The sequence below is a fragment of the Euprymna scolopes genome, chromosome 12, assembly GCF_053919585.1.
Source record: "Euprymna scolopes isolate OS-2025 chromosome 12, ASM5391958v1, whole genome shotgun sequence".
NCBI classification, from domain to species: Eukaryota; Metazoa; Mollusca; class Cephalopoda; order Sepiida; family Sepiolidae; genus Euprymna; species Euprymna scolopes.
In genome coordinates, this window is record NC_136493.1 from 9773354 (window position 1) to 9800964 (window position 27611).

At 32.8% G+C, this 27611-nt stretch overlaps 1 protein-coding gene across 2 annotated transcripts in view; it reads right to left on the reverse strand.

Moving 5' to 3' along the window:
- The window catches only part of LOC145291170 (calcitonin gene-related peptide type 1 receptor-like), a 380557-nt gene that overhangs the window by 37959 nt on the left and 314987 nt on the right, over positions 1-27611 (reverse strand). For both annotated transcript variants that reach the window (XM_080136712.1, XM_080136713.1), the window contains exons 5-7: positions 25222-25348; positions 16290-16443; positions 1723-1786 (exon numbers count right to left, since the gene is read on the reverse strand). In XM_080136712.1, the coding sequence (XP_079992838.1) occupies positions 1723-1786; positions 16290-16443; positions 25222-25348 (345 nt within the window). The remainder of the gene's footprint in view (positions 1-1722; positions 1787-16289; positions 16444-25221; positions 25349-27611) is intronic.

The window sequence follows — 27611 nt, forward strand, 5'->3', positions numbered from 1 at the left end:
CGTCCCCGGCTACCCCAATAAGCAATTTTGGAGAAACTTCACATATCCCCCCCCCTTCCCAGTTTCTTTGATCCTACCTAGAATTTTAGCCCCATATAGAAAGCGACATACTTGTTTTCGGCTAACACCAAGCTGGAAAACAGTGGGCGTTCTGCCACGTAGAGAGGGTTAGGAGAGTCTTACTAACATTTTGATTATATTCTTTGGACTTTTTTCCCCCATTCTAAGCTAATTAAATAAAATTAAACAAATGACGTTTCATAAAATGTTATTTTATTGCTTATAACCCCACATTTCATAAAATGTTATTTTATTACTTATAACCCCACATTTCATAAAATGCTATTTTATTACTTATAACCCCCCCCCCCCCCACACACACACAATATGATTTGGGAATCTTAGGTAGGACAACCCCCGGTGTGCTGAAGGTATTGTGGTGAATGAGAACTTAACTCGAATCAAGCATAGATTAACAAAGGTTCAGTGATGAAGATGACCATAGACAACCCCTCCCCAATTTTTGAGTGGCCTTGTGCCTAATTTTTTTTGTTTATTTCTGTTTTAGTTGTAAACTTTTAGAATGAATAAAAAATATATAACTCAAAGTGTAGTATCTGTTCTAATGCTCCAATTCACATTTTGGACTCGGTTAATGAAGGAGAAATCCTTCATGACTGATAAATTTTTTTATTTTTGTTACTATCCAGAGTACCCTTTTTGGGGAGCTGGTTCTCTTCACATTAAAAAACAACCTTGTGTCTAACTTTGCCCTCGTGGCGAGGCAAGTAAACAAACAAACAACAACAACACCAAGAACAAATAAATAGAAAAAACTGTTGCCTTTTTTCTTTCTTGGCCTTCGGGCCAATATCAAAGTGTAGTATCTGATCTAATGCTGCACTTCATGTTTTTAGTCTCGGTCAATGGAGGAGAAATCCTTCGTGACTGATACATTTTTATTTTATTTTAGTACCCCTTTTTGGGGAGCCGGTTCCCCCATATAAAAAACCGACCTTGTGTCTAACTCTGCCCCCGTGGGGAGGCAAGCAAACAAACAACAAAAAAGAAAAAATGTCCTTGGCCTTCGGGCTGGGATCAAAGTGTAGTATATATTCTGATGTTACATTTAATTTGCCCTTGGTCAATGGAGGGGAACCCTCTATACTGAGACAATTATTATTTTTGGCTACTTTTTTTTTTTTTTTACGTTTTTGTCCTTCTTTTGGGGGCTGGTTTCCCCCTACCCTACATTAAAAACGACCTTGTGTCACATTTTGCTTTCGTGAGGAAGCTAATAAATACCAATAGAAAAAAAAAACAAAACAGTTTTTAATATGAATATCAACACGCAAAAAAAGACAATTTATAAAAGTATAGAAGATATGAATCTTTAAGTAATATAGTTAGATAAATAGCGAGTGTGAATACTGGCAGAGCATAACGCTTTTCCCCATCATGTTTTTTGGCTGAAGGTGTAAACTAGTTAAGAATATCACGCTTTCCAAATGAACACGTGACTTTGTTCGCGTAATCACAACTGCGATATCTCTGTACCATTACACTTCTTTTCTCTGACAAAAGAAGAAAAAAAATTACGTAATAAAAAAAAATAACGTAAAAAAAAATTAACGTAAAAAAAAAAATAACATAAAAAAAAATTAACGTAAAAAAAAATAACGTAAAAAAAAACAAAAATAAAATAAAAACAAAACGTCTCACTTTTTGTTGTCTCCGTATAAAGCTCGAAGGACTGCGTACACGACCGCCGGAAGCAAAGGAACTGCTAAAAAGAGAAAATGGAAAATTACATATGAAGATGATTTGTTATTGAGGCTTTTCTTTTACGGCATATCAACTCTTTTCGGGTTATTTAATGCCGAATCCGATAAATTTGGAGCAAAAGTTTCGTGCTTCAAGTCAGGCGTCTTCTATCACTCAAATACATTCCCAACAGTCTGTGTATGAAGGATGAATTAAGCCAGTTAATACGTCTGAGTAATGATATGAAACTGCGGTATATATATATATATATATATATATATATATATATATATATATATATATATATATATATATATATATATACATGCTCCATACATAGAACAATTGGCCGCTTTTGAAACGGATCTAACAGATATTATTAACCACATTTCTTTCCGTAAACAAAAAAATCCTTTCCAACTCCACATGGACAAAATAATTAAAGATATAGATAAATCTAAGCAAATATTCCTCAAGGCTGATAAATCACAAAATTTCTACAAAGTCTCCAAACAAAAATACTTAAAACTTCTAAATGATAATCTCACCTCAACATACAAAAAATCAAATATTGACTTAATCAAAGACATTAATATAGAAAGTAAAATAATCACAGATACTTTAAACCTAAGCAACAGGGTAGCTAAGCTAGATACTAAAAATGCATACCTCCTCATAAAAGACCATAAAGAACACTTCCGTACCAGACCACAAACCAGGCTTATCAACCCCACCAGACCCGAAATTGGCAGAATCAGCAAAACAATTCTTGAAAGAATCAATAAACAAATCAAAAATAAATTCAACCTAACCCAGTGGATTAACACCGAAGACACCATTAATTGGTTCAAAAGAATACCTAACAAGAACAAGGCTGCATTTATTCAATTTGACATAGTTAATTACTACCCTTCTATTTCTAAACACCTTTTTGACACTGTCTTGGATTTTGCTTCTACCTTCTCCGATGTTCAACCATTTGAAACTGACATCATTCTGAAATGCCGTAAAACTGTCCTACTAAGCCAGGACTCTCAATGGACTAAAAAAGACCAACCTACCTCCTTCGACCTTGCGATGGGTGCTTTTGATGCAGCTGAGGTTACTGACTTAGTAGGCCTTTTCATCCTATATAATATCACAAAATTTATCCCCAACAACAACGTGGGACTTTACAGAGATGATGGCCTTATCATTGTTGAAAACGCAAGCGGCCCAAAGTGCGAAGGCATTAAAAAGAACATTATCAGGGAACTGAAGAATATGGATCTAAAGATTGAAGTAACTTCCAACTTAAAAACAGTAAATTTTCTAGATGTTACCTTTAACCTCCCTAATAATACTTATGAACCATACACTAAAAATAATACACACCCCCTATATATACACCCTATGTCCAACCACCCCAAACACATTATTAAACATATCCCTAAATCAATAGAAAAAAGGCTTAGCACAAACTCATCTAACTCCAGCATTTTTAACCTACACAAACCCTTCTTTGAAAATGCTTTAAAGGAATCTGGATATTCCAACCCTAATATTACATACTTGGACCCTAATAAACCCAACAATACAAATAGGAATAACAGATCCCGCAAAGTCCTCTGGTTTAACCCTCCCTATAATAATATGATAAAAACTAAATTAGGTAAAAAATTCTTCATGCTTCTTAATCACCACTTCCCCCCTAGTAATATTCTACATAAAATTTTTAATAAGAACACTATTAAGCTTAGCTACAGTTGCACAAATAATCTAGAAAATAAAATTAAAAAACACAACAATAAAATACTAAATAACCACAACTATAATAACAATGGTCAAAATAACTGTAACTGCCTTAACAAACCCCAATGCCCGCTCCAGCAAAATTGTCTCTCAACAAATGTGGTTTACAAAGCAACTATTGCCCCTGCTGAAGCCCCACAAAACAAAAAATTTTACATTGGCCTCTCAAGCACCACGTTCAAAGACAGATTTAGAGTGCATAAATGCTCCCTAAATAACCCCAACCACCCAAATAGTACTTCATTAACTAACCACTATCTACTACTTACCCGAAACAACCTCACCCCAATTATTAGCTGGGAAATTCTTAATAGAGCTAGTACCTGTAAATCACTAAATTCCCCATGTTATTTATGCTTAACTGAAAAATTACTGATTACTAATTTTAGAGATAGAGATAAACTTCTAAATAAAAAAACTGAAACCTCACTTAATTGTAAACATTATAAATCCCACCTCTTAAGCAACTTCTCACCCTTCTAATAATAACTATAACCCACCCCTAAAATCTAACACTAACGAATTACACACACCCTATTTACAACCTAAACTATATAGTCCCCCATTCATTTTAAAAGAACCCCTCCACAGAACCCCCACCTATTTATCCCACCATTTTTTAGCTACATCTCTCTTTACCAAACTCATTTTTGTACCCCCCCCTTTGCCTTAATCACTCCTTATGTCATTATTTAAAGGTTCTCGCCCCATAGTCTCTTATTGGCTATTTCCATAATTAGGTCTCGATTTCTATTATTTCAATTACGTACTTATCACAATTGGTATCCTTCGACTTGCCTCTCGGTCTATTATCTACTTGTTAACAACTAATCATTTACTTACCTTCTATTTTAATTAATTATTTAATTTACCATCTACATATAACATATATAATACGCTTTTCTCTTATATTTACCTCTTACTAATTCTTTCAATAATAATTATCATATTTTTTAACACGAAGCTTATTTACATATTTTTCGTATTTGTGTTTGTACATATACTCAAGCACATGCTCCTCCCCCATTAATGTGTGTATTTTTTTACATGTGTACTCATGTGTATGTATTTGTGTGTTTTTGTTATCTACTTACTATCTACATTTTATTAATAATTATATTAATTTTTATTATTTAATTAACTTACTGATATCCTTAGTTTTTTTACTTTATTAAATAAACCTATAACGTATAAATCACCTATTTACCCTTCTATTTCTCATTTCTTTCTTTCAACTTAACGCCCGACAATTCAAAAAACTATAAATAATAAATTAAAAACAAAAAATTAATTTTTTCAATCTCTCCCTGCCCAGCTAATTTATATATATATATATGTATATATATGTCCACACATATATATATATATATATATATATATGTGTGCGTGTGTATGTGTGTGTGTTTGTATATGTATGTATATGTGTGTGTATGTATGTATTTATATGTGTGTATATATATATGTGTGTGTGTATATGTATGTATATATATGTATTTGTGTTTGTGCGTATCTTCTACATGTGTGTATATGTATGTGTTTATATATATTTGTATTTGGTTACGTATCTTCTACATGTATATTTGTGTGTGTGTTTTTCTGTGTGTATGTGTTTTATTCACTTATTATAAATATCTCCCTAATAATTTTATGAATTTTATTATTTGATTAACTTACTGATATTCTTACCTATTTCTATATTAGTAAAATAAACTTGTAACTTATAATTCATCAATTTATATTTTTCTCTTTCTCTCTTTCCTTCAACTACAACGCCTGAAAATTTAAAAATTATTTATAAAATATTTTTCAATCCCCCCCCTCCCAGCTAATTTATATTTATATATATATATGTATGTATATGTATATGTATATATATATGTATGTGTAAGTGTTTGCATCTGGATGTATGTGTATTTGCATATATGTTTATATATGTATATATGCGTGTATTTTTACGTATCTGTGTATGTGTACATATATATATATGTGTTTGTATATGTATATTTGTGTATATATGTATATGTATATATATATATATATATATATATATATATATGTATGTGTGATCACGCATGTGCTTTTCCCCCATTTACGTATGTGCATTTGCTGTACATATTTATGCGTGTGCTTATATTTGTGTGTTACTTATTAAAAATGTTTTTTTCTATTATTTAAGTTACTTACTTAAGCTTTCACCTATTTTATTTTATTTCATTAAAATAAACCTGTAACGTATAATTTCTACCTGCCCGGCTAATTTATTTATATATATATTATATTTAATTATATATATCATTACACTATCAAAATAAACCTGTAAAGTATAATTCATTAACTTATTTTTCCTTTTCTTTTTCTTTCCATTTTATAAACAATAAATATCTTTCAATCTCTCCCCGCCCGGCTAAATTACTTTAAACCCCATTTTCAACCCGTTCCTTCACTAACATTAACTCTTCAACCTGTTGCCATGGTGATCCTTTAAATTAACTGTTACTTATGCCGTTATCAACAAAAGTAGCGTCTTTTAAGTTTAAACCGTTAAAAAACACGTATATAAGAATTTACACATAATTAATATTTAATTATAAACTCCTCTCTTTTTTTAATACACTCCTACTACTTTAAACTCCAACGTCCTCTCCCCACCACTCCCCCTTCTTTTCTAACTCCCCTTTATCTACGATCTTTCCATTTTTATTTGACTTTATAACTTAGTCCATCTATGAATTCTGATGATGCTAGTTGGATTTTTCCTCTCTTTGAGGATTTTCCTCTAGTTGAAACAATTTGTAAACTCATTCTGGACTCACAGTAATACATTTCCTATATATATATATATATATATATATATATATATATATATATATATATATATATATATATATATATATATATATATATATATATACTAGCATGGGTGCCCGGCGTTGTCTGGGTGTTTGGAGGTGTATGCTGAGCAAAAAAGAAAAAAAAAACATAAAAAACGGTCAATTTTTTTTTAACTTTGACCCCTTTTGACCCCTATTATGACCCCTTAAAATTTATTGTTTTGGGCTCAAATTAAGTTATTAAGTTAGATACATGTCCAAGTACCTATATCTAAAATTTCAAGTGTTTCAAACCAAAATTGTCGGAGGAGTTTGGTAGAGTTCTCAAAGGTCAAATCGTTGAAATTTGACCCCTTAACAGCCAAATTTCTGGTCGAAACCCGATCACATTGATTTTCCCAAATCTCAGTACCCTGTATATCAAATTTCAAGTCTGCAGACTTAAATTGACAAAGTTATTGCGAAGGAAAATGTACACAGACACACGGACAGACAGACAGACGCAGACACAGACACAGACACACAGACACGTTCACTTATATAATTATATATATATATATGTATATATATATATATATATATATATATATATATATATATATGTATATATAGTTATAAAACTCAAATGATCTTGTAACGATGTATGTAACCCACTTTCCGGTTTACGACATCCGGTTGCGCAAATGCGCGTAACCTGCGCATTGAAATATTAACGTTATTATTTCGAAATTATTATTTAACATGGGAAGAGTGGGGTTCAAAACAACTTAAACGTAATACAGAAATGAACGATGTAAAAAAAGAAGGCAGATATATCAAAATTTGAATTTAACTATAATAAGTATTATGGTGTCTGTTCAGTGCACATTTACCTATAAGTATGGCCAACCACTTATAATTCGGTAACTGTATTTTTTTTCCAAAAATAATCAATTATAATAAACAGAACGACTCATAGAAATCTATTTATATTCTTTTTTCATTTTAATATACTTTCAGAGAAATGTTTCTGTTATGTCAAAAAAAATCTATTTTCTTTACGGCACAAGTGTCACGTTCATATATGAATTCCATAGCTAATATAACATTCTGACCCAACAGGTCACGGGTAGTCTAGTCTAGTCTAGTATATATATATATATATATATATATATATATATATATATATATATATATATATATATATATGTTATTTGAGAAGCAAATGATCATGCAAAAATTATCAAATTCGTTGTAGACAGAGCTAAACGAAGACTTCTAGGATCAGCACTTATTTCAAATATTAGCAACATCACGCAAAAAAAAAAAAGGTTTCTACAATTTAGCCCCTATTATAGGAAATATAATAATGAGAGAGCAAAATATGAATACAGATCCTGGGTAATCAGTCTATATGTCCTTAACCGTCTCTCCTCATATGATTTAAATAAAATAAATAAGATTAAAAAAAAATTAAAATCTGCATGTACATATGTATTTAAATAATCGTTTTAATGTGTATATATAAGCATAGAATAATCCAACCTTGCCGCACGCACATTTATAATTTCGGCCCAGAATGGGAAAGATTTTAGGATTTTTTTCTTTTTCACTCGCATGTGGTCTGTAATCGTTTTTCTTCTACATATTTCCTACGAAATCCTGATGATGTCCCCTGAAATAGGGACGAAACGTTGATTACTATTTTATTAATTCTCGGTTTTCCTTCTCAAATAACATAACGTCAACCATCGCTTGTATTTTTATTCTATTTTTACTAATATATATATATATATATATATATATATATATATATATATATATATATATATATATATATATATATTCACTGACACGTTTTTCGTTGTCCACGACACATCAGAGTGGCTGAATCAGTCACTCTGATGAGTCGTGGACAACGAAACACGTGTCAGTGGATAATTATATTTTAAAAATAATATATATGCCGCCCACTATTAAGGGAGTACCAGATTGGCCAATGGGAAAATTATTCCCAACAAGCATTTAGGTAAAAATGCACTTTCGTATAAATACTTGAATTCATTCAAGAAAGTATCGCTAACAAAAACAAATAAAAACATATATATATATATATATATATATATATATATATATATATATATATATATATATATATATATATATATATATATATACATGCACGAAGGACGTGCAATAAGTAATGCCACTGACCAACTTCCAGTTGTCTGATCTAGCTGAAATTTTGCATGTGCAAGGATTTATATCTCTACGGGTTATGTGGCAAATTACAGCTCTGAACTAATTGTGGTTTCTGTTTTACAGGTGTTTGAACTGAGTCAGGTGTGAAATGGAACCTGTTGAATGTTGAGCAGTGATCCGGTTTTTGTATTTGAAAGGACACACACTACAGGAGACTTTTGATGAAATGAAAGAAACATGGTGATAATGCCCCATCGTATGACCTTGTAAAACGCTGGTATCGTGAATTCAAACATGATCGGAAGTCAGTGGAAACAGCTCCCAGACCTGGTCGCCCCCCTTCTGCCATTGATGAGGCATCTGTCCGTCAAGTTGAGGCGCCATTTTGGAAGATCGGCGTATTACTATTCGCCAAATAGCCCAAGATGTCAAGATTAGTATAGGGTCTGTGGAAACTATCATTCATAACCACTTGCATATGCATAAGGTGTCTGCCAGATGGATTCCCAGGTTGCTCACACCATTCCAGAAGCGAGAACGCGTTGAGTGCTCGAGGATGAATTTGGAGATGTGCCAAGAAGATGAGTCAAAGTTTTTCAAAAGACTGATTACACAGGATGAAACCTGGGTACATCACTATGATCCAGAGACCAAAACCCAGTCAATGCAGTGGAAGCACTTGGACTCACCACCTCCAAAGAAGGTAAGGGTGCAGCCCTCTGCTAGCAAGGTCATGCTCATAGTCTTCTGTGACCAGGACGGAGTAGTGATGACAGATTTACTGGCAAAGGATACCACATTTACAGGAGCTATTATGCTTACCCTTTGAGGAAATTAAGGGAAGCTATCAAAATCAAGAGGAGGGGCGAGATCAGCAAAGGTACCCTCCTCCTGCAGGACAACGCTCCGGTCCACAACTCGCATGTCGCCAGATCAGAAGCACGGGCGTGTGGTTATGAAATCCTCTCTAATCCTCCCTACTCTCCTGACCTTGCACTCTCTGATTTTCATCTCTTCCCAGCCATGAAGTTGTTTTTTGAAAAGAAATCGTTCCCCAGATGATGCATCCTTGATTTCTGAAGTCACGTCGTGGTTGGAGGACTAACCTAGGGTGTTCTACAAAAACGGTCTCCAGAGCTGCATCAAACGATGGGAGGAATGCATAACTCTGGATGGTTCCTATGTAGAGAAAGACTAATAACTGTGCCAAGTTTCTTTGCTCTACTGCTATGGGAAGTGTGTCAGGGGCATTACTTATTACACCCCCTCGTATATATATATCATGATTCTTTGGAGGGGGTACAAAATTGAACTATTGCAATCATGAAGGGAAGATTCTTATAATTCATGATTAAAAGTAAAAAAGGGCGAAGAAGAGGAAACAAAAATAAAGAGGAGTAAGCTGATCGGTTTCGCCCTCCCTTTCTCAAAGCTGTATCGATACAGCTTGAGAAAGGGAGGGCCAAACTGGTCAGGTGACCCCCCCCCTCATTTTTCTTTCTTCTTCTTCACCCTTTTTTACTTTTAATCATGAATTATAAAAATCTTCCCTTCATGATTGCAAAATTTAATTTGTTTGGATTATGAAATTCTTTATATATGGACACTCAGCACGACAGGTGCGGGGCTGGGAACCGGTCCAGTACCTGTCTGACTGAGGTATGCCGCCTGGGTATCACCCACGAGGTTACCGTCCCAGGCCTTGCCAGCCGGTTTTCAGGTGGGGCATGTTTATTGCTTGTCGTTTGAGGCATCCGACCGGGAAATGCCGATGGGGATGCTCAGGAAATTTTTGTAATTGCAAGAGTGCCCCTCCTTTAGGGAAGCTTGCTTGTTTCTCCACTTTCCGACCTTGTGTCACACATTGCTGTGGTGGGCAGCAATCAAATATCTACCTCCATTATTCATAAAAAATATTGCAACAAAAGATATAGACGGCTTATTGAATTTATGTAAACTAGTAGGACCAGTTGAAAGTCCGCAGCGGTATCTTTCATATGTAATATCTTTCATATGTAATATCTTTCATATGTAATATCTTTCATATGTAATATATTGCATATGTAATATCTTGCATATGTAATATCTTTCATATGTAATATCTTTCATATGTAATATCTTGCATATGTAATATCTTTCATATGTAATATCTTTCATATGTAATATCTTTCATATGTAATATATTGCATATGTAATATCTTTCATATGTAATATCTTTCATATGTAATATCTTTCATATGTAATATCTTTCACATGTAATATCTTTCATATGTAATATCTTGCATATGTAATATCTTGCATATGTAATATCTTTCATATGTAATATCTTGCATATGTAATATCTTGCATATGTAATATCTTGCATATGTAATATCTTTCATATGTAATATCTTTCATATGTAATATCTTTCATATGTAATATCTTTCACATGTAATATCTTTCACATGTAATATCTTTCATATGTAATATCTTTCATATGTAATATCTTTCATATGTAATATCTTTCATATGTAATATCTTTCATATGTAATATCTTTCATATGTAATATCTTGCATATGTAATATCTTTCATATGTAATATCTTGCATATGTAATATCTTTCATATGTAATATCTTACATATGTAATATCTTTCATATGTAATATCTTTCATATGTAATATCTTTCACATGTAATATCTTTCATATGTAATATCTTGCATATGTAATATCTTTCATATGTAATATCTTGCATATGTAATATCTTTCATATGTAATATCTTTCATATGTAATATCTTTCATATGTAATATCTTTCATATGTAATATCTTTCATATGTAATATCTTTCATATGTAATATCTTGCATATGTAATATCTTTCATATGTAATATCTTTCATATGTAATATCTTGCATATGTAATATCTTGCATATGTAATATCTTTCATATGTAATATCTTTCATATGTAATATCTTGCATATGTAATATCTTGCATATGTAATATCTTTCATATGTAATATCTTTCATATGTAATATCTTGCATATGTAATATCTTGCATATGTAATATCTTTCATATGTAATATCTTTCATATGTAATATCTTGCATATGTAATATCTTGCATATGTAATATCTTTCATATGTAATATCTTGCATATGTAATATCTTTCATATGTAATATCTTGCATATGTAATATCTTTCATATGTAATATCTTTCATATGTAATATCTTTCATATGTAATATCTTTCATATGTAATATCTTTCATATGTAATATCTTGCATATGTAATATCTTTCATATGTAATATCTTGCATATGTAATATCTTGCATATGTAATATCTTTCATATGTAATATCTTTCATATGTAATATCTTTCATATGTAATATCTTTCACATGTAATATCTTGCATATGTAATATCTTTCATATGTAATATCTTTCATATGTAATATCTTGCATATGTAATATCTTGCATATGTAATATCTTTCATATGTAATATCTTTCATATGTAATATCTTGCATATGTAATATCTTGCATATGTAATATCTTTCATATGTAATATCTTTCATATGTAATATCTTGCATATGTAATATCTTTCATATGTAATATCTTTCATATGTAATATCTTTCATATGTAATATCTTGCATATGTAATATCTTGCATATGTAATATCTTTCATATGTAATATCTTTCATATGTAATATCTTGCATATGTAATATCTTTCATATGTAATATCTTGCATATGTAATATCTTGCATATGTAATATCTTTCATATGTAATATCTTGCATATGTAATATCTTGCATATGTAATATCTTTCATATGTAATATCTTTCATATGTAATATCTTGCATATGTAATATCTTTCATATGTAATATCTTTCATATGTAATATCTTTCATATGTAATATCTTGCATATGTAATATCTTGCATATGTAATATCTTTCATATGTAATATCTTTCATATGTAATATCTTGCATATGTAATATCTTTCATATGTAATATCTTGCATATGTAATATCTTTCATATGTAATATCTTTCATATGTAATATCTTGCATATGTAATATCTTGCATATGTAATATCTTTCATATGTAATATCTTTCATATGTAATATCTTGCATATGTAATATCTTTCATATGTAATATCTTTCATATGTAATATCTTTCATATGTAATATCTTGCATATGTAATATCTTGCATATGTAATATCTTTCATATGTAATATCTTTCATATGTAATATCTTGCATATGTAATATCTTGCATATGTAATATCTTTCATATGTAATATCTTGCATATGTAATATCTTTCATATGTAATATCTTTCATATGTAATATCTTGCATATGTAATATCTTGCATATGTAATATCTTTCATATGTAATATCTTTCATATGTAATATCTTGCATATGTAATATCTTTCATATGTAATATCTTGCATATGTAATATCTTGCATATGTAATATCTTTCATATGTAATATCTTTCATATGTAATATCTTTCATATGTAATATCTTTCACATGTAATATCTTGCATATGTAATATCTTTCATATGTAATATCTTTCATATGTAATATCTTGCATATGTAATATCTTGCATATGTAATATCTTTCATATGTAATATCTTTCATATGTAATATCTTGCATATGTAATATCTTGCATATGTAATATCTTTCATATGTAATATCTTTCATATGTAATATCTTGCATATGTAATATCTTTCATATGTAATATCTTTCATATGTAATATCTTGCATATGTAATATCTTGCATATGTAATATCTTTCATATGTAATATCTTTCATATGTAATATCTTGCATATGTAATATCTTTCATATGTAATATCTTGCATATGTAATATCTTGCATATGTAATATCTTTCATATGTAATATCTTGCATATGTAATATCTTGCATATGTAATATCTTTCATATGTAATATCTTTCATATGTAATATCTTGCATATGTAATATCTTTCATATGTAATATCTTTCATATGTAATATCTTTCATATGTAATATCTTGCATATGTAATATCTTGCATATGTAATATCTTTCATATGTAATATCTTTCATATGTAATATCTTGCATATGTAATATCTTTCATATGTAATATCTTGCATATGTAATATCTTTCATATGTAATATCTTTCATATGTAATATCTTGCATATGTAATATCTTGCATATGTAATATCTTTCATATGTAATATCTTTCATATGTAATATCTTGCATATGTAATATCTTTCATATGTAATATCTTTCATATGTAATATCTTTCATATGTAATATCTTGCATATGTAATATCTTGCATATGTAATATCTTTCATATGTAATATCTTTCATATGTAATATCTTGCATATGTAATATCTTGCATATGTAATATCTTTCATATGTAATATCTTTCATATGTAATATCTTGCATATGTAATATCTTGCATATGTAATATCTTTCATATGTAATATCTTTCATATGTAATATCTTGCATATGTAATATCTTTCATATGTAATATCTTTCATATGTAATATCTTTCATATGTAATATCTTGCATATGTAATATCTTGCATATGTAATATCTTTCATATGTAATATCTTTCATATGTAATATCTTGCATATGTAATATCTTGCATATGTAATATCTTTCATATGTAATATCTTTCATATGTAATATCTTTCATATGTAATATCTTTCATATGTAATATCTTGCATATGTAATATCTTGCATATGTAATATCTTTCATATGTAATATCTTTCATATGTAATATCTTTCATATGTAATATCTTTCATATGTAATATCTTGCATATGTAATATCTTGCATATGTAATATCTTTCATATGTAATATCTTTCATATGTAATATCTTGCATATGTAATATCTTGCATATGTAATATCTTTCATATGTAATATCTTTCATATGTAATATCTTGCATATGTAATATCTTGCATATGTAATATCTTTCATATGTAATATCTTTCATATGTAATATCTTGCATATGTAATATCTTTCATATGTAATATCTTGCATATGTAATATCTTGCATATGTAATATCTTTCATATGTAATATCTTACATATGTAATATCTTTCATATGTAATATCTTTCATATGTAATATCTTTCATATGTAATATCTTGCATATGTAATATCTTTCATATGTAATATCTTACATATGTAATATCTTTCATATGTAATATCTTTCATATGTAATATCTTTCATATGTAATATCTTTCATATGTAATATCTTGCATATGTAATATCTTTCATATGTAATATCTTACATATGTAATATCTTTCATATGTAATATCTTTCATATGTAATATCTTTCATATGTAATATCTTACATATGTAATATCTTTCATATGTAATATCTTTCATATGTAATATCTTTCATATGTAATATCTTGCATATGTAATATCTTTCATATGTAATATCTTTCATATGTAATATCTTGTAGAGCTGAGCATTCTGTACACGTTCAACGTGAATGGAAACCTCGCGATATTATTGTACCTATTTACAATGCCTCCCAACGGGACAGAGTTAGACACCAGGGTCGTTTTTTTAACGTGCAGAAAAGGTACAAAAATAAAAAATTGTCTCAGTCGTGAAGGACTGCTCCTTCATCGAAAGAGAACAAGAAATGGAAGTGCAGCATCTGAAGAACAGATACTACACTTTGAGATATTAAATCTTTTATTCAGGCAAAAAAAGATCATGAACAAAAAACTTAGGCACAAGGCCAACTCAAAAGGAGGGGGGAAAGATGGAGGTCGTTGGTCATCGTTGTCACTCTAGAACTAAACAAAAGTTTCTTTTAGCTAGAATCTTCTTTCACCATAATACCGCATTCGCCCTTTCGTACTTGGGGGACGTCCTACTTGGCACCCAAGTGTTTAAAACATTTTTTATTTCCGTGTAAAAACAAAAAAGATAATGATGATAAGATAATTCATTTGTGTCAAAAAAACCCCCAAAAAACACTTTGACCAAAAGGCCAAATTGTAGCCATTTTGTTAAAACTGTAAAATGATTTATCTAAGTAATCTGGTTAATGCAGTGTCAGGACATATCTAGTTATTATGATGTTTTATGATTATGATTTCTCCAATATCCTTATAGGAATCAATGATATTTCCATTGTATGGATGCCTGGCGCGAATGGAAACCCCACGATATCATTATATCATATTCAGACAGAACAAGTGCTACCCTTGGATCCTAGCCAAAAGACCAAGAATGTATATTTTAATTTCACATAGGGCCCCAAAGCGATATTTTTTTTTATTCTAATTTATTTTTTTTTTAGATTGTGTCTTCAGTGATCGGGAGATCCTATTTATCAAAAAGGGGAATAGAAGGTGATAACGTACTACGAACATAAAATTAGCGTATCTATATATTAATTTAATGTTCGTAATATATTATCACCTTCTATTTTTCATTTTGAATAAATAGGATATCCCGATCGAATAATTTATAATCTGGAAACCGTGACACACGTACGTACGTACGTTAAAGATCTCACAGTATTAATATATGATGGAACTATTAACTTCCTTCTTAATTTTACGTTCATTCTTTTAACAAAATTATTTGTAGCGGAAACATTTATTTATTGTTCATATGTAACGGTGATGAATAACGGATTTTTGTCAGCCAACAAGAATTTCTGACCAACCATTCAACATGCACCATCGACATGGTCATATACTCACCCCATCCGACGACATAGCAAATATTCCTCAGGTAACACGTCTTTGTGAAGGTCTGTACGATGACCGTGTTCATAAAAAGGCCTTCACAAAACATCCAGAAATAATTTGAGCAAGTTGTGTACTGCGTCAATACATGGACAGCCTGGCACCAAAACTGTAGATGGAAAACATATTGGTATTGTAGAGAAAAATAAAATAAAACACGTATAAAAAAATACAACAAAAAACAAGTTGTCTCCCCCTGCGATCACTATTATTTGAATGGCACTTGTGCAGATTTTGAACTGGACGTATCTAAGCACCTGCTCCACTTTGCCCGGAACATGACGCCGCTTTGCCTGACGTTAGACGCCGAGTAATGAGCAGGCGACGTTTGGATAAATATTGGAAAAGAAAAAAACAAAAAACAAACAAAATAAAAAAGACTAACAGCACTATGAATTTATTAATGTTGGACAAACAACTGAAGATGCTCGAAGTAGGTTTTTTGTCAAAATAAGAAATTAATCAGATCACAAAAAGAACTTCATTACATGTAGCGTTAGATGCAAAGTCAAGTTCTGTATGCGACAGATGTGTCTGGAGGCACACAAACCTTTTAAAATTTTCTTTGACAATGAATAAATAGATAGAAATTGAATATAAAATACACAGACAATTGTATATACACAGTATCCTGGCAGTTTTTCTGCTCTAGGATAAATTTTGCTTAGGGGTTTTTTTTTTGCTTGGTCTTGCCAGACCAATAATATATATATAGAAAGCTATTTAAAAATACGCTAAGGTAGCGTAAAATAACTCCGTCTCGAAATTATTAATATCGCTAAAAAAGCAAAAAACAAAAACATAAAACGCTAACAACAAATTTTAATATATATATATATATATATATATATATATATATATATATATATATATATATACAAACATGACAGAAAAGAATAAACACTAAGATACATATTTTTCCCAAGATTAATATATGCTTACTTACATTTACAGATAAGAATAGTGCTAAAATAACTTGAAGTATTTCATTAAAATTGCAACAACATTGAAGCATGCCACAAATCAAAGAAGCATCAAACGTATGAGAATTTCTGCGAGGACAAATCGAAGGTCAACATGAAGGTGGTCTTAGTCAACGCAAAGTAGCAGGAAATCTTTCAATATTCCTTTTTACTGTTAATAGAGTAATCGTACAATTCAGAAGAGAGGATAAGGAGTGAACAAAACCTAATGCAGAACATTGCGTCTTGTGAAAAGAAATCTTGAAGATGATCATCGGTGCAAAGCCTCTGGCATTGCAACACAAACTGGTGTCAGCACCAAAGCAGATGTGAGCTATCTTCACAAACTGGGCTAATACAGCAGAGCTGCGAGAAGGAAACCTCTTTTTTTTTGCCCTGTTAATATTAAGCGCAGAAAAGATTGGGCTCGTAAAATGGTAGAGAGACCTATGACCTTTTGTATGAATATCATTTTCTCTGATGAGTCACGATTTGCATTATTTCCCGACAGTGAAATGATATGGGTATGAAGGTTCCCTCAGCAAGAGTTTGACTTAAAAAGAATGCAGTCAACGCTGAAACATGGGGGTGCAGGACGCCCAGCTACCCGTACCAGTGCCTACACGTTTTAGAAAGAGGACCATAGATTGCAGATCAGTGAAGTACTTGCTATGAAATAACGATAGAACATAAACTTGCAATGCCTCTTATTCTTATAGATATTGTAGTTTTTTGAATCCGTGAACTTTTATGCAATTTTGTCATGAATTTCGAAGCTACGTGAAGTAATTAAATCGTATAAAATGTAATTGCCAGGAAATTATTTGTTTGTTGGCGGCCATGTCAAGTATTAATTTCCAATTTAATTCAGGGGACTTTTCAGTCCGCTTAAGGGCAAAGCAAGAGTTTTCTATAAATTTATTATCATAATAAACGTGAGTTTATTAAAGTTTTTTTTGATATATATTTTCCCCATTTTTTTTTTATTCACTTGATATTTTCTAAAAGTTATGATCTCCGATATGATGCACCTCCTTGATAATTAGCTTTTTTATGTTCGATAATAAAGCAGCGTTTCTAGTAGGTCACTGTGTGTTTGTTTTTAAACTACACCAGTATCTATATATTTTCTAGCAGATCGAGAAGAGGAGCAGTTACGTTTCTGTTGGGACCCACGAAGAAATGGTCTTTTTGGTCTAAGGCTGACGGACTATGTTCAATGGGACTATTTTGATTCGTTTGAGTAAGATTTCTGTTTTTATTATCTATATAGAAGAATAGCAACGTTTTGATTTATAAAAAAAATATAAATCAAATTTATTGTGAATGTTTGTGTTAGCGACAGTGAAGTAGAAGAGGATGGTTTGGTTTCGGTGTTGGCTGACGAAGCGAGCTAAATTTCGGCCCCTCTCGGTGTTTTTTTTTTATATGGGGTTCACCACTTATTAATGCGCGAAGGCCACTCAAGGATAAGGGTTATTGCGTGTACAGTAATCAATGAGATAGTATTGTAGTAATCATTAGTATTGGGGGTTTTGATAGAGTGTCTTACTTAAGGGGGCGGTTTGTCAGGAGTTTGTTTATGTTGGACTTGTAGACGTCCAAGTTGAAGTCAGGTGGGAAACAGGCAAGCGGCAGAGAGTTCCACTGGCGTGCAGTTCTAAGAAAGAAGCTTTGCTCATGGAATCTACGTTTGGATTTAGGCACAGATAGAGAGTAGGGAAAATTATTGACAGTACTTTCAGCCAGACGGGTGTTTCTCGTGAAAGATTGGCGAGGGGGGGAAGAGGGATTGGAGCTCAGACGAGCACCTGCCATGGAAATAACGATAAAACAAAGACAGGCTCGCAACGTCTCTTCTGTGGGAGAGAGGTTGCAGGGAAGACAAAAGGGCATCCCCCACTAAGCCACGAAGTCTATTTTGTACTCTGTCAAGGCAGGATAGGCTGTTTTTAACAGCTCCTGCCCAGATGTGGCAGCAGTACTCCACCCTTGGACGTACTTGGCTTTTATATGGATAGAGAATTGCATCAGTTGTGAGATATCTTCTGGAGCGGTAGAAGGATCCCATCATTTTCCCAGCGTCCCTGGCAACAGATTTGATGCATGTATTCCATTTCAGATCAGGAGTAAAGGTCAAACCCAGAAGCTTGTCAAAACATGGAGCCTCCCCAAGACGAGAGCCATCCAAAACGAACACGTGGTCTCCATTCAAATCTTTTTATTAACTCACTGTGATCTTTCAGACTCTTCTTTTACGTTTAATTGCATAACAACGAATTCAATAACCAGGACAAATCATTCTCATTATTTTGTTTTCCCGATTCATTCTGGATTGTCGTGTTTTGTCACAATCAACCTTGCTTATCCAAACCCGGTACAACGGGGATTTATAAAAACACGAAGCAACATCAATTTTATGCAATAGCCTGACGAATCCCCACGAGGATGAAATGCGGAAAATTCTGTGCCATATATATTTTCAAAACTTACCACCTAGCTATACTTATGTATCAAGCACTGTCGAAGTAAATATTGAAAACATATATATATATATATATATATATATATATATATATATATATATATATATATACACATATGTATCTATCTATCTATCTCTCTCTCTCTCTATATATATATATAATAAATGACAACAAGTTATATTCCAAAAGTCATGATGTTGACCATCTTATAATTTATTCCTTTAATTCAGTTGACTTATTTAAAGTCAACTGAATTAAAGGAATAAATTATAAGATGGTCAATATCATGAATTTTGGAATATAACTTTTTGTCATTTATTCTCTATATTGCTCTGTAATTACATTGAGCTTCTTAAATAAGGATTGATATATATTATGAGAAAATACGTTTCTACGGATATATATATATATATACATATATATATATATATATATATATATATATATATATATATATATGTATATATATATCCACTGTTTAATAATAAGCACTAACCAACAATCACGAGGTTGTCTCCTCAGCAACCGACAATGCTAACATGCTTGCCAGTCGGTTTGCCTCAAACTCCACACTGGACCCTTCCAACCACCCTCTACCTAACTTTCCTATGCGGACAGACGCCACGCTAGACGATCTGAAAATCACTCCTGCTCAGGTGCATGCTATCATAAAAACCTTGACACTTCAAAAGCATGTAGACCCGATTTCATCCCAGCTGTGCTATTAAAAAAGTGCTCAGCCGAAGTAGCTCCAGTTCTCTCCAAACTCTACAACAAATGCCTTAATGAAGCTTGCTTTCCGGGCTGTTGGAAAACTGCTTCTGTTGTACCAGTATTCAAGAATTCTGGCGAAAGGACCGACCCATCAAATTATCGCCCTATTAGCCTCCTCCCACTTTCTGCCAAAATATTTGAGACCTTAATTAACCATGCTCTAGTCCATCACCTTACAGATGTTAAATTTCTGGCTGACAAACAATATGAATTTAGACAAGCCCGTTCCACAGCAGACATCCTAACTGTAATCTCTGAACGTATATACCATTCACTGGACAAAGCGGGGGAGGTCAGAGCGGTAGCTCTAGATATATCTAAGGCTTTTGACAGGGTATGGCATGAGGGTCTCCTCAGGAAAATTAGATCATACGGTATCACTGGGAGAATACTTAACATAATTAAATCCTTCTTAGATAAGAGAAAAATCCATGTTGTCCTCGACGGTCGTACATCTAAACAATATGATATAAATGCGAGGGTGCCCCAGGGTTCTATCCTTGGACCTCTATTCTTCCTGATATTCATAAATGACCTCCCTGACAAAATTGCCTCTGAGATGGGTATATATGCTGATGACACTACACTCTATGTCAAGCACGACAGGAAGACAAATGAATACATTTCTAAAGAAATGGCAGAAACACTAGACGATGACCTCCAATCTGTGGTGAAATGGGGACAAAAGTGGTTGGTCGCGTTCAATGCCGCCAAGACTGAACTAGTTTCATTCAATAATTACAAGAAACCCTCTCTACCACCTGTAGCAATGGCCAACAACTCTTTATCTGAGAGTACATCTTTCAAACTCCTTGGCCTAACGTTCACAGGAAACATGAGTTGGAACAATTACATTGAAGGCATTGCCAGGGCCGCTGCAAGAAAGGTGGGCTCTCTCTACCGTGCTAGACAACTACTAACACCCGAAAGTATCCTGTACTTCTATAAGGCCACCATTCGCCCATGTATGGAGTATTGCTGTCACATCTGGGCTGGTGCATCGGCTACTAGTCTCTCGCTCCTTGACAAGGTTCAAAAGAGAGTCGCAAACCTGATAGGCCCTGAACTAGCATCTAAGCTTCAGCCTCTGTCGCATCGACGAAATGTTGTATCCCTCTGCCTTTTCTACAAGTATTTTAGTGGTGAATGCTCTGACGAACTGCAAGCACTTGTGCCCCCACGACGTGAGCACCCTCGACAAACCCGACAGGCTGCTAAATCCCACCCCACACTGTAGAGATCCCTAGATGTAAAAGATCTTTTTACTCCAATAGTTTCTTCCCCAGAACCGCTAGACTCTGGAATTCCATTCCAGGTCCCTGTTTCCCCAACAGTACTGACGTGAAGAAGTTCAAGTGTAACGTGAACCGACACCTTGCTGCCCAAATCCCTACATAGTACCCCAGTAGTTGTTGCCCCTGATAGTAGCCCCCTACACCAAAGTGGCAATTTGCCTTGTTTGGGGTGAAAATGTAAAAAAAAAAAAAAAAAAACTATTGGTATTGGAATTCAAAATTTAAAATTTAACGGCTTATAAAAATCAAATGATCGGATCGAAAATTTGAATTTTATTTTGATTTTAATAAATAAATATATTTAATACAAAATTTAAAAAATTAACGGTTTAAAGCCAAACAAGTGCATAATCTCATTCAATAAATAAGCATATTTATTTATTAAAATTAAATTCAATGTTTCGATTCATAACAATCTTCATCAGAAAAATGCAGTTTTTTTTTTCTTATTTTCTAATGTTTTTTCTTCTTTTTTTTTACGTGCTATCGTGTTGGTAAGACTTGGCACGTCTTCCTTCAAATGTTGGTGACGTATAAGGTTTCAAGTGTCCAGTACAGTAGAAGACGCCGGTCGAGCGTATTTGTGTTAATCAATATAGTTTACAGTACGCATAAATTATAAATATATTTATTTAAAAAAATCTGAACTTCTTTAGTCTGTTAAAAGTTGTTTAATTTTAAATTTTGAATTCCGACACCAACAGTGCTTATTATTGAAGAATGGATTTTCTATCATTTGACACACCCACGTTCGACCGGCACTTGCACTCTATCGGACATTAAACCCTTGTTCTTCATCAACATCTGAGGACGTGTCACGCATTACCATCAGCGTGACACATAAAAGAAGGAAAAATATATGTAAAAATCTGGAATTTCTTGAAACATTCTTTCTGATGGATCGAAGATTTGAATTTAATTTTAATAGATATGTTTATTAAAAAAGCAAACAAACAAAAGTCTCGCATTCGTTTAGCCTTTGAAACGATTCAATTTTGAATATATGTAAATTTTGGATATATATATACAAGGTATCCATAAAGTCCGTGTGCACTTTAAAAATTTATAACTTTATTTGTATTTGCAATAGAAATAATCTGTAAAATGGATTTGAAAGAAGTAAATCTATATTTTTTAAAACTTTTATTGAAATTTTATTTAACTTTCCACATGCCCTCCATCATTAGCAATACAAAGGGTAATACGATTTTGCAGTTCACGAAAAACATTTGCCAAATGATTTATAGTAATGCCTGAAATCACATTAGTTATTCTAGCTTTCAAATCTTCCAATGAACTAGGTTTGGTTGCATACACAATTGTTTTCACATGTCCCCATAAAAAAATCTAATGGAGTCAAATCTGGCGAACGTGGAGGCCAATGAAATGGTCCACCCCTTCCGATCCATCTGTTAGGAAATTCCTGATTTAGAAACTAACACACCGAGCAAAGTGACAAGGAACTCCATCTTGTTGAAACACTGTATCAGAACATTTTTTACAGATTATTTCTTTCGCAAATATAAATAAAGTTATAAATTTTTTAAAGTGCACACGAACTTTATGGACACCTGTGGATATATATATATATATATATATATATATATATATATATATATATATATAGGATATTCACTAGCAACATAAATTGGAACGAATACATTGACACGACATTGCAGCAAAGGAGTTGGTTTCCCGCCGCTGTGCTATAAAATGAATCACATCTTAGAGTATCCTACATCTTTACAAAGCCACCATTCGCCCATGCATAGAGGGTGCATCTACCACTAGTCTCTTACTCATAGACAGTATCAATAAAGAAATGTCGCCAATCCAATAGGGCTCGCACTATCAACTAAGTTCCGACCCCTGTCCCATCGCCACAATGGTGCATTCTTGTGCCTGTTTTACAAGTATTTTAATGGAATGTGTTCTGATGAACTCAGAACACTTGTGCTCCCATCGACGTGCATTCTCCCGGCAGCAAATCCCCTCCCCCCCCCCGCTTCACTCTTAAGGTCTCTAGATGCTGGAAAGCCAACTACTCTAATAGTTTCTTCCCTCAGACGGTTTGAATTCCCTCCCTGCTTCCCTGACTGCACTTACCCGCAGAAGTTTAAATGTAATGTGAACAGACTTCTCTCTGCTCAACTCGCCACATTCCTTTGTTTAACACGATCCCAAATAGTAGCCCTTCTCGTCATCAAGTGTGAATATGTCTAGTTTGAGGTTAAAAAGAGATAATTTATTTCAGTTATATATTTTTTGAAAGGAAAGTCTAAGTTTAACTGTTTGAAACTGGAATCAAGTTTCTGGTTATACGAAAGATGTAGATATAACGTCCAAAAGAGCTAAAATACATTTTGTTATCTTTAAACACTTATTTTTTCACTAATATTAACAATTAGTATAGATATCCTGAAAAATTGAGCCATAGGAAAACCTTTAACAAATATCTTAGTGACCCCTGATGATTGGACCTTCTTTATGATCTACGGACTAACCCTCAAACCAACGGTTTGAATTCTTATAATGCAGAGCCAACTCTCTTTTTCCTTAGTAGGAAAATAAGCATGTTGTCAACACCCGAAGAAGGTCGTAGATTGCAGCGACCGAAACCTTGTGCTAATAACACCAAAAATAAGAATAATAGTCCAATTAAGTGTTGCACTATATCTTAGTGCCTCGGTTGTGGTGGTTATTAGCACCCTGCCCCCTGCATGGTCAGGAGGTGATTTGGCCGTAGGCGGAGGCATACATAAGCAACCAGAATGCAATCCCACAATTCCCTTTCTTTTCTCGATCTCTTTTTTCGTCCGGACAGAATGGAGTAAGACGTATATTTTTATCTCTCCGTAAATGAGAGGAAGGGGCACCCCCTCCTTCATCATTAGTTAAGGTTAGTTTTAATTGTGAAAGTTAATTATCACTTGTGAACTGTTTTTGTAAACATATTGTAATATTTTCTTATAAAAAACAAGTAGTTAATTATATTTCTCATATATTACCATTGTGCCGTGCGTCACTGTTTTTGTGTCTGCCTTAAATGTCTGCATTAATAAACGAAGCGGACCTGGAGACGATGAGTCCAACCATGTTGAACCCTCAAGAAAGAAGACGTCATTCTGGGATAAGAACGAGACAGCCACACCCAACATTCCAGTTATGCCTTTAATCTTATCTAGACAGAAAAACGTCTAATCAACAGATCTTCCTCGACATTTAGTGTAACACGTGGGTCGGTCACACGTCAATGACCGGATCATAGGCTTACAGAAGATATAGTGTTCAAAAGAGCTAAAATACATTTTGTCATCTTTCAACACTGAAAAACAAAGACTTCAACTGCAAGAAAAAAGAGAAATCTCACTGGATTTTCTATCAGGACATGTCCTTCCGTAACAATCGCTTTGTACTCAATAATCCACACAATTCCGTTCAGGATATACGTCAGGAAAAGGCTCTTATGAATGGAAACGCGGGCACAGTTCAGTTGCCTGAAACATAGGATTAGAAAAAAAATATACAGTACTAAATAACACATGAACACATGAATTGTTATATATAATTTCTAGCAGACTCTCTGTCGTTGCATGGTCGTAAAATACGCTTAAATATATTTTAATTCATGCAGATTTCGTATTTATTATTATATAGCCAATACTCTATTGATTATTGTACCTAATTTATAGTAGTGATTTCAAAAAAAGAATGACTAGGGATATCATTAGCTGAATCGAAACAAAAACTGTTAGCTCTCCAGCGTTATTCGTTACCATCTGAGCTAAATCCATACGCATATAAAAACATTTAAAATTAATTGGTTGAACATATAAATGTATATTTGCGCATGCGTAAAAAGTTCACGTTTAGTCAACTTACGTCTGCCAAATTCCAAATTTTTCAATCTTGATCCCCTTGAAGTTATATTTACCAGCTAAAAACCAAATCGAATTTGTTCAAAGGATCCGAATACCCTAAACATAAAATTACAAGTATGTATACCAAGAATTGACAAACTAGCTTGGTAGAGACCTTTTCATACACAGATAAACAATTTATATATATATATATATATATATATATATATATATATATATATATATATATATACTAGCAAAAGTACCCGTCGTTGACTGGGTTCAAAAACAGCCTACAGAAAATGGACTCTGATTTATGAAAGTATGATAGGTGAAAAGGAAGGGATGTAAAGAGATAGCTTCGAATTTAGGGTATCAAAACCAAAGCAAAATATGAGGAAAGTAAAAATAAAATAGATAAACCCCATGATTTATTATACCATACCTGTTCACACTGAAACACTTATCACAATATTCTGTGGATCTATATTAAAAAACCTTGTTAAACTTTGTGACATATTTCAATTCTATGGAGGTCAGGCGCGAACGAATACCCCATAATTTTATTATGCTATATTTCTTCAAACTGAAACATAATTATCAAAGTATACTTACGCAGATAGATATGAAAAGTCTTTATTAAAGTTTGTGCCTATTTCCATTCTATGGAGGCAAGGCGCGAACGCAGACCCCACAATTTTATTATACCATCCCTATTTAAGTTAAAGCATACTTATCAAAGTATTATTATGTACATCTATATTAAAAACACTTGTAAAAGTTTTTTTTTTAATTTTTAAATTTTTTATTTCCATACTTTGTGGACCAGGGGCGTACGCAGCCCCCCATAATTTTAATGAATCATCATTATGCCAGATCAAACATACCCATTCCTGCGTCTCGATACATCTTCTATCATTATATGTAATCAGTTTTTTTTTAAATAGTCAACCATGTAGGAGCCCATTCGTGACCAGACACATACAGACGTTCAGCTTTATATATATATATATATATATATATATATATATATATATATATATATATATATATATATATATAGGCGTGCAATAAGTAATACCCCTGACACACTTCCCATAGCAGTAAAGCAACGAAACTTGGCACAGTTATTAGTCTTTCTCTACATAGGAACCACCCAGACTTATGCATTTCTCTCATCGTTTGATGCAGCTCTGGAGACCGTTTTTGTAGAACACCCCAGGTTGGTCCTCCAACCACGACGAGATTTCAGAAATCAAGGCTGCATTATCTGGGAAACGCTTTCTTTTCAAAAAAACAACTTCATGGCTGAGAAGAGGTGAGAGTCAGAGGGTGCAAGGTCAGGGGAGTAGGGAGGATGGAGAAGGATTTCATAACCACACGCCCGGGCTTCTGATCTGACGACATGCGAGTTGTGGACCGGAGCGTTGTCCTGCAGGAGGAGGGTACCTTTGCTGATCTTGCCCCGCCTCTGGATTTTGATAGCTTCTCTTAATTTCCTCAAAAATGAAGCATAATAGGCTCCTATAATTGTGGTACCCTTTGCCAGTAAATCTGTCATCACTACTCCGTCCTGGTCACAGAAGACTGTGAGCATGACCTTGCCAACGGAGGGCTGCACCCTTACCTTCTTTGGAGGTGGTGAGTCCAAGTGCTTCCACTGCATTGATTGGGCTTTGGTCTATGGATCATAGGGATGGACCAAGGTTTCATCCTGTGTAATCAGTCTTTTGAAAAACTTTGACTCATTTTCTTGGCACATCTCAAAATTCATCCTCGAGCACTCGACGCGTTCTCACTTCTAGAATGGTGTGAGCAATCTGGGAATCCATCTGGTAGACACCTTATGCATATGCAAGTGGTCATGAATGATAGTTTCCACAGACCCTGTACTAATCTT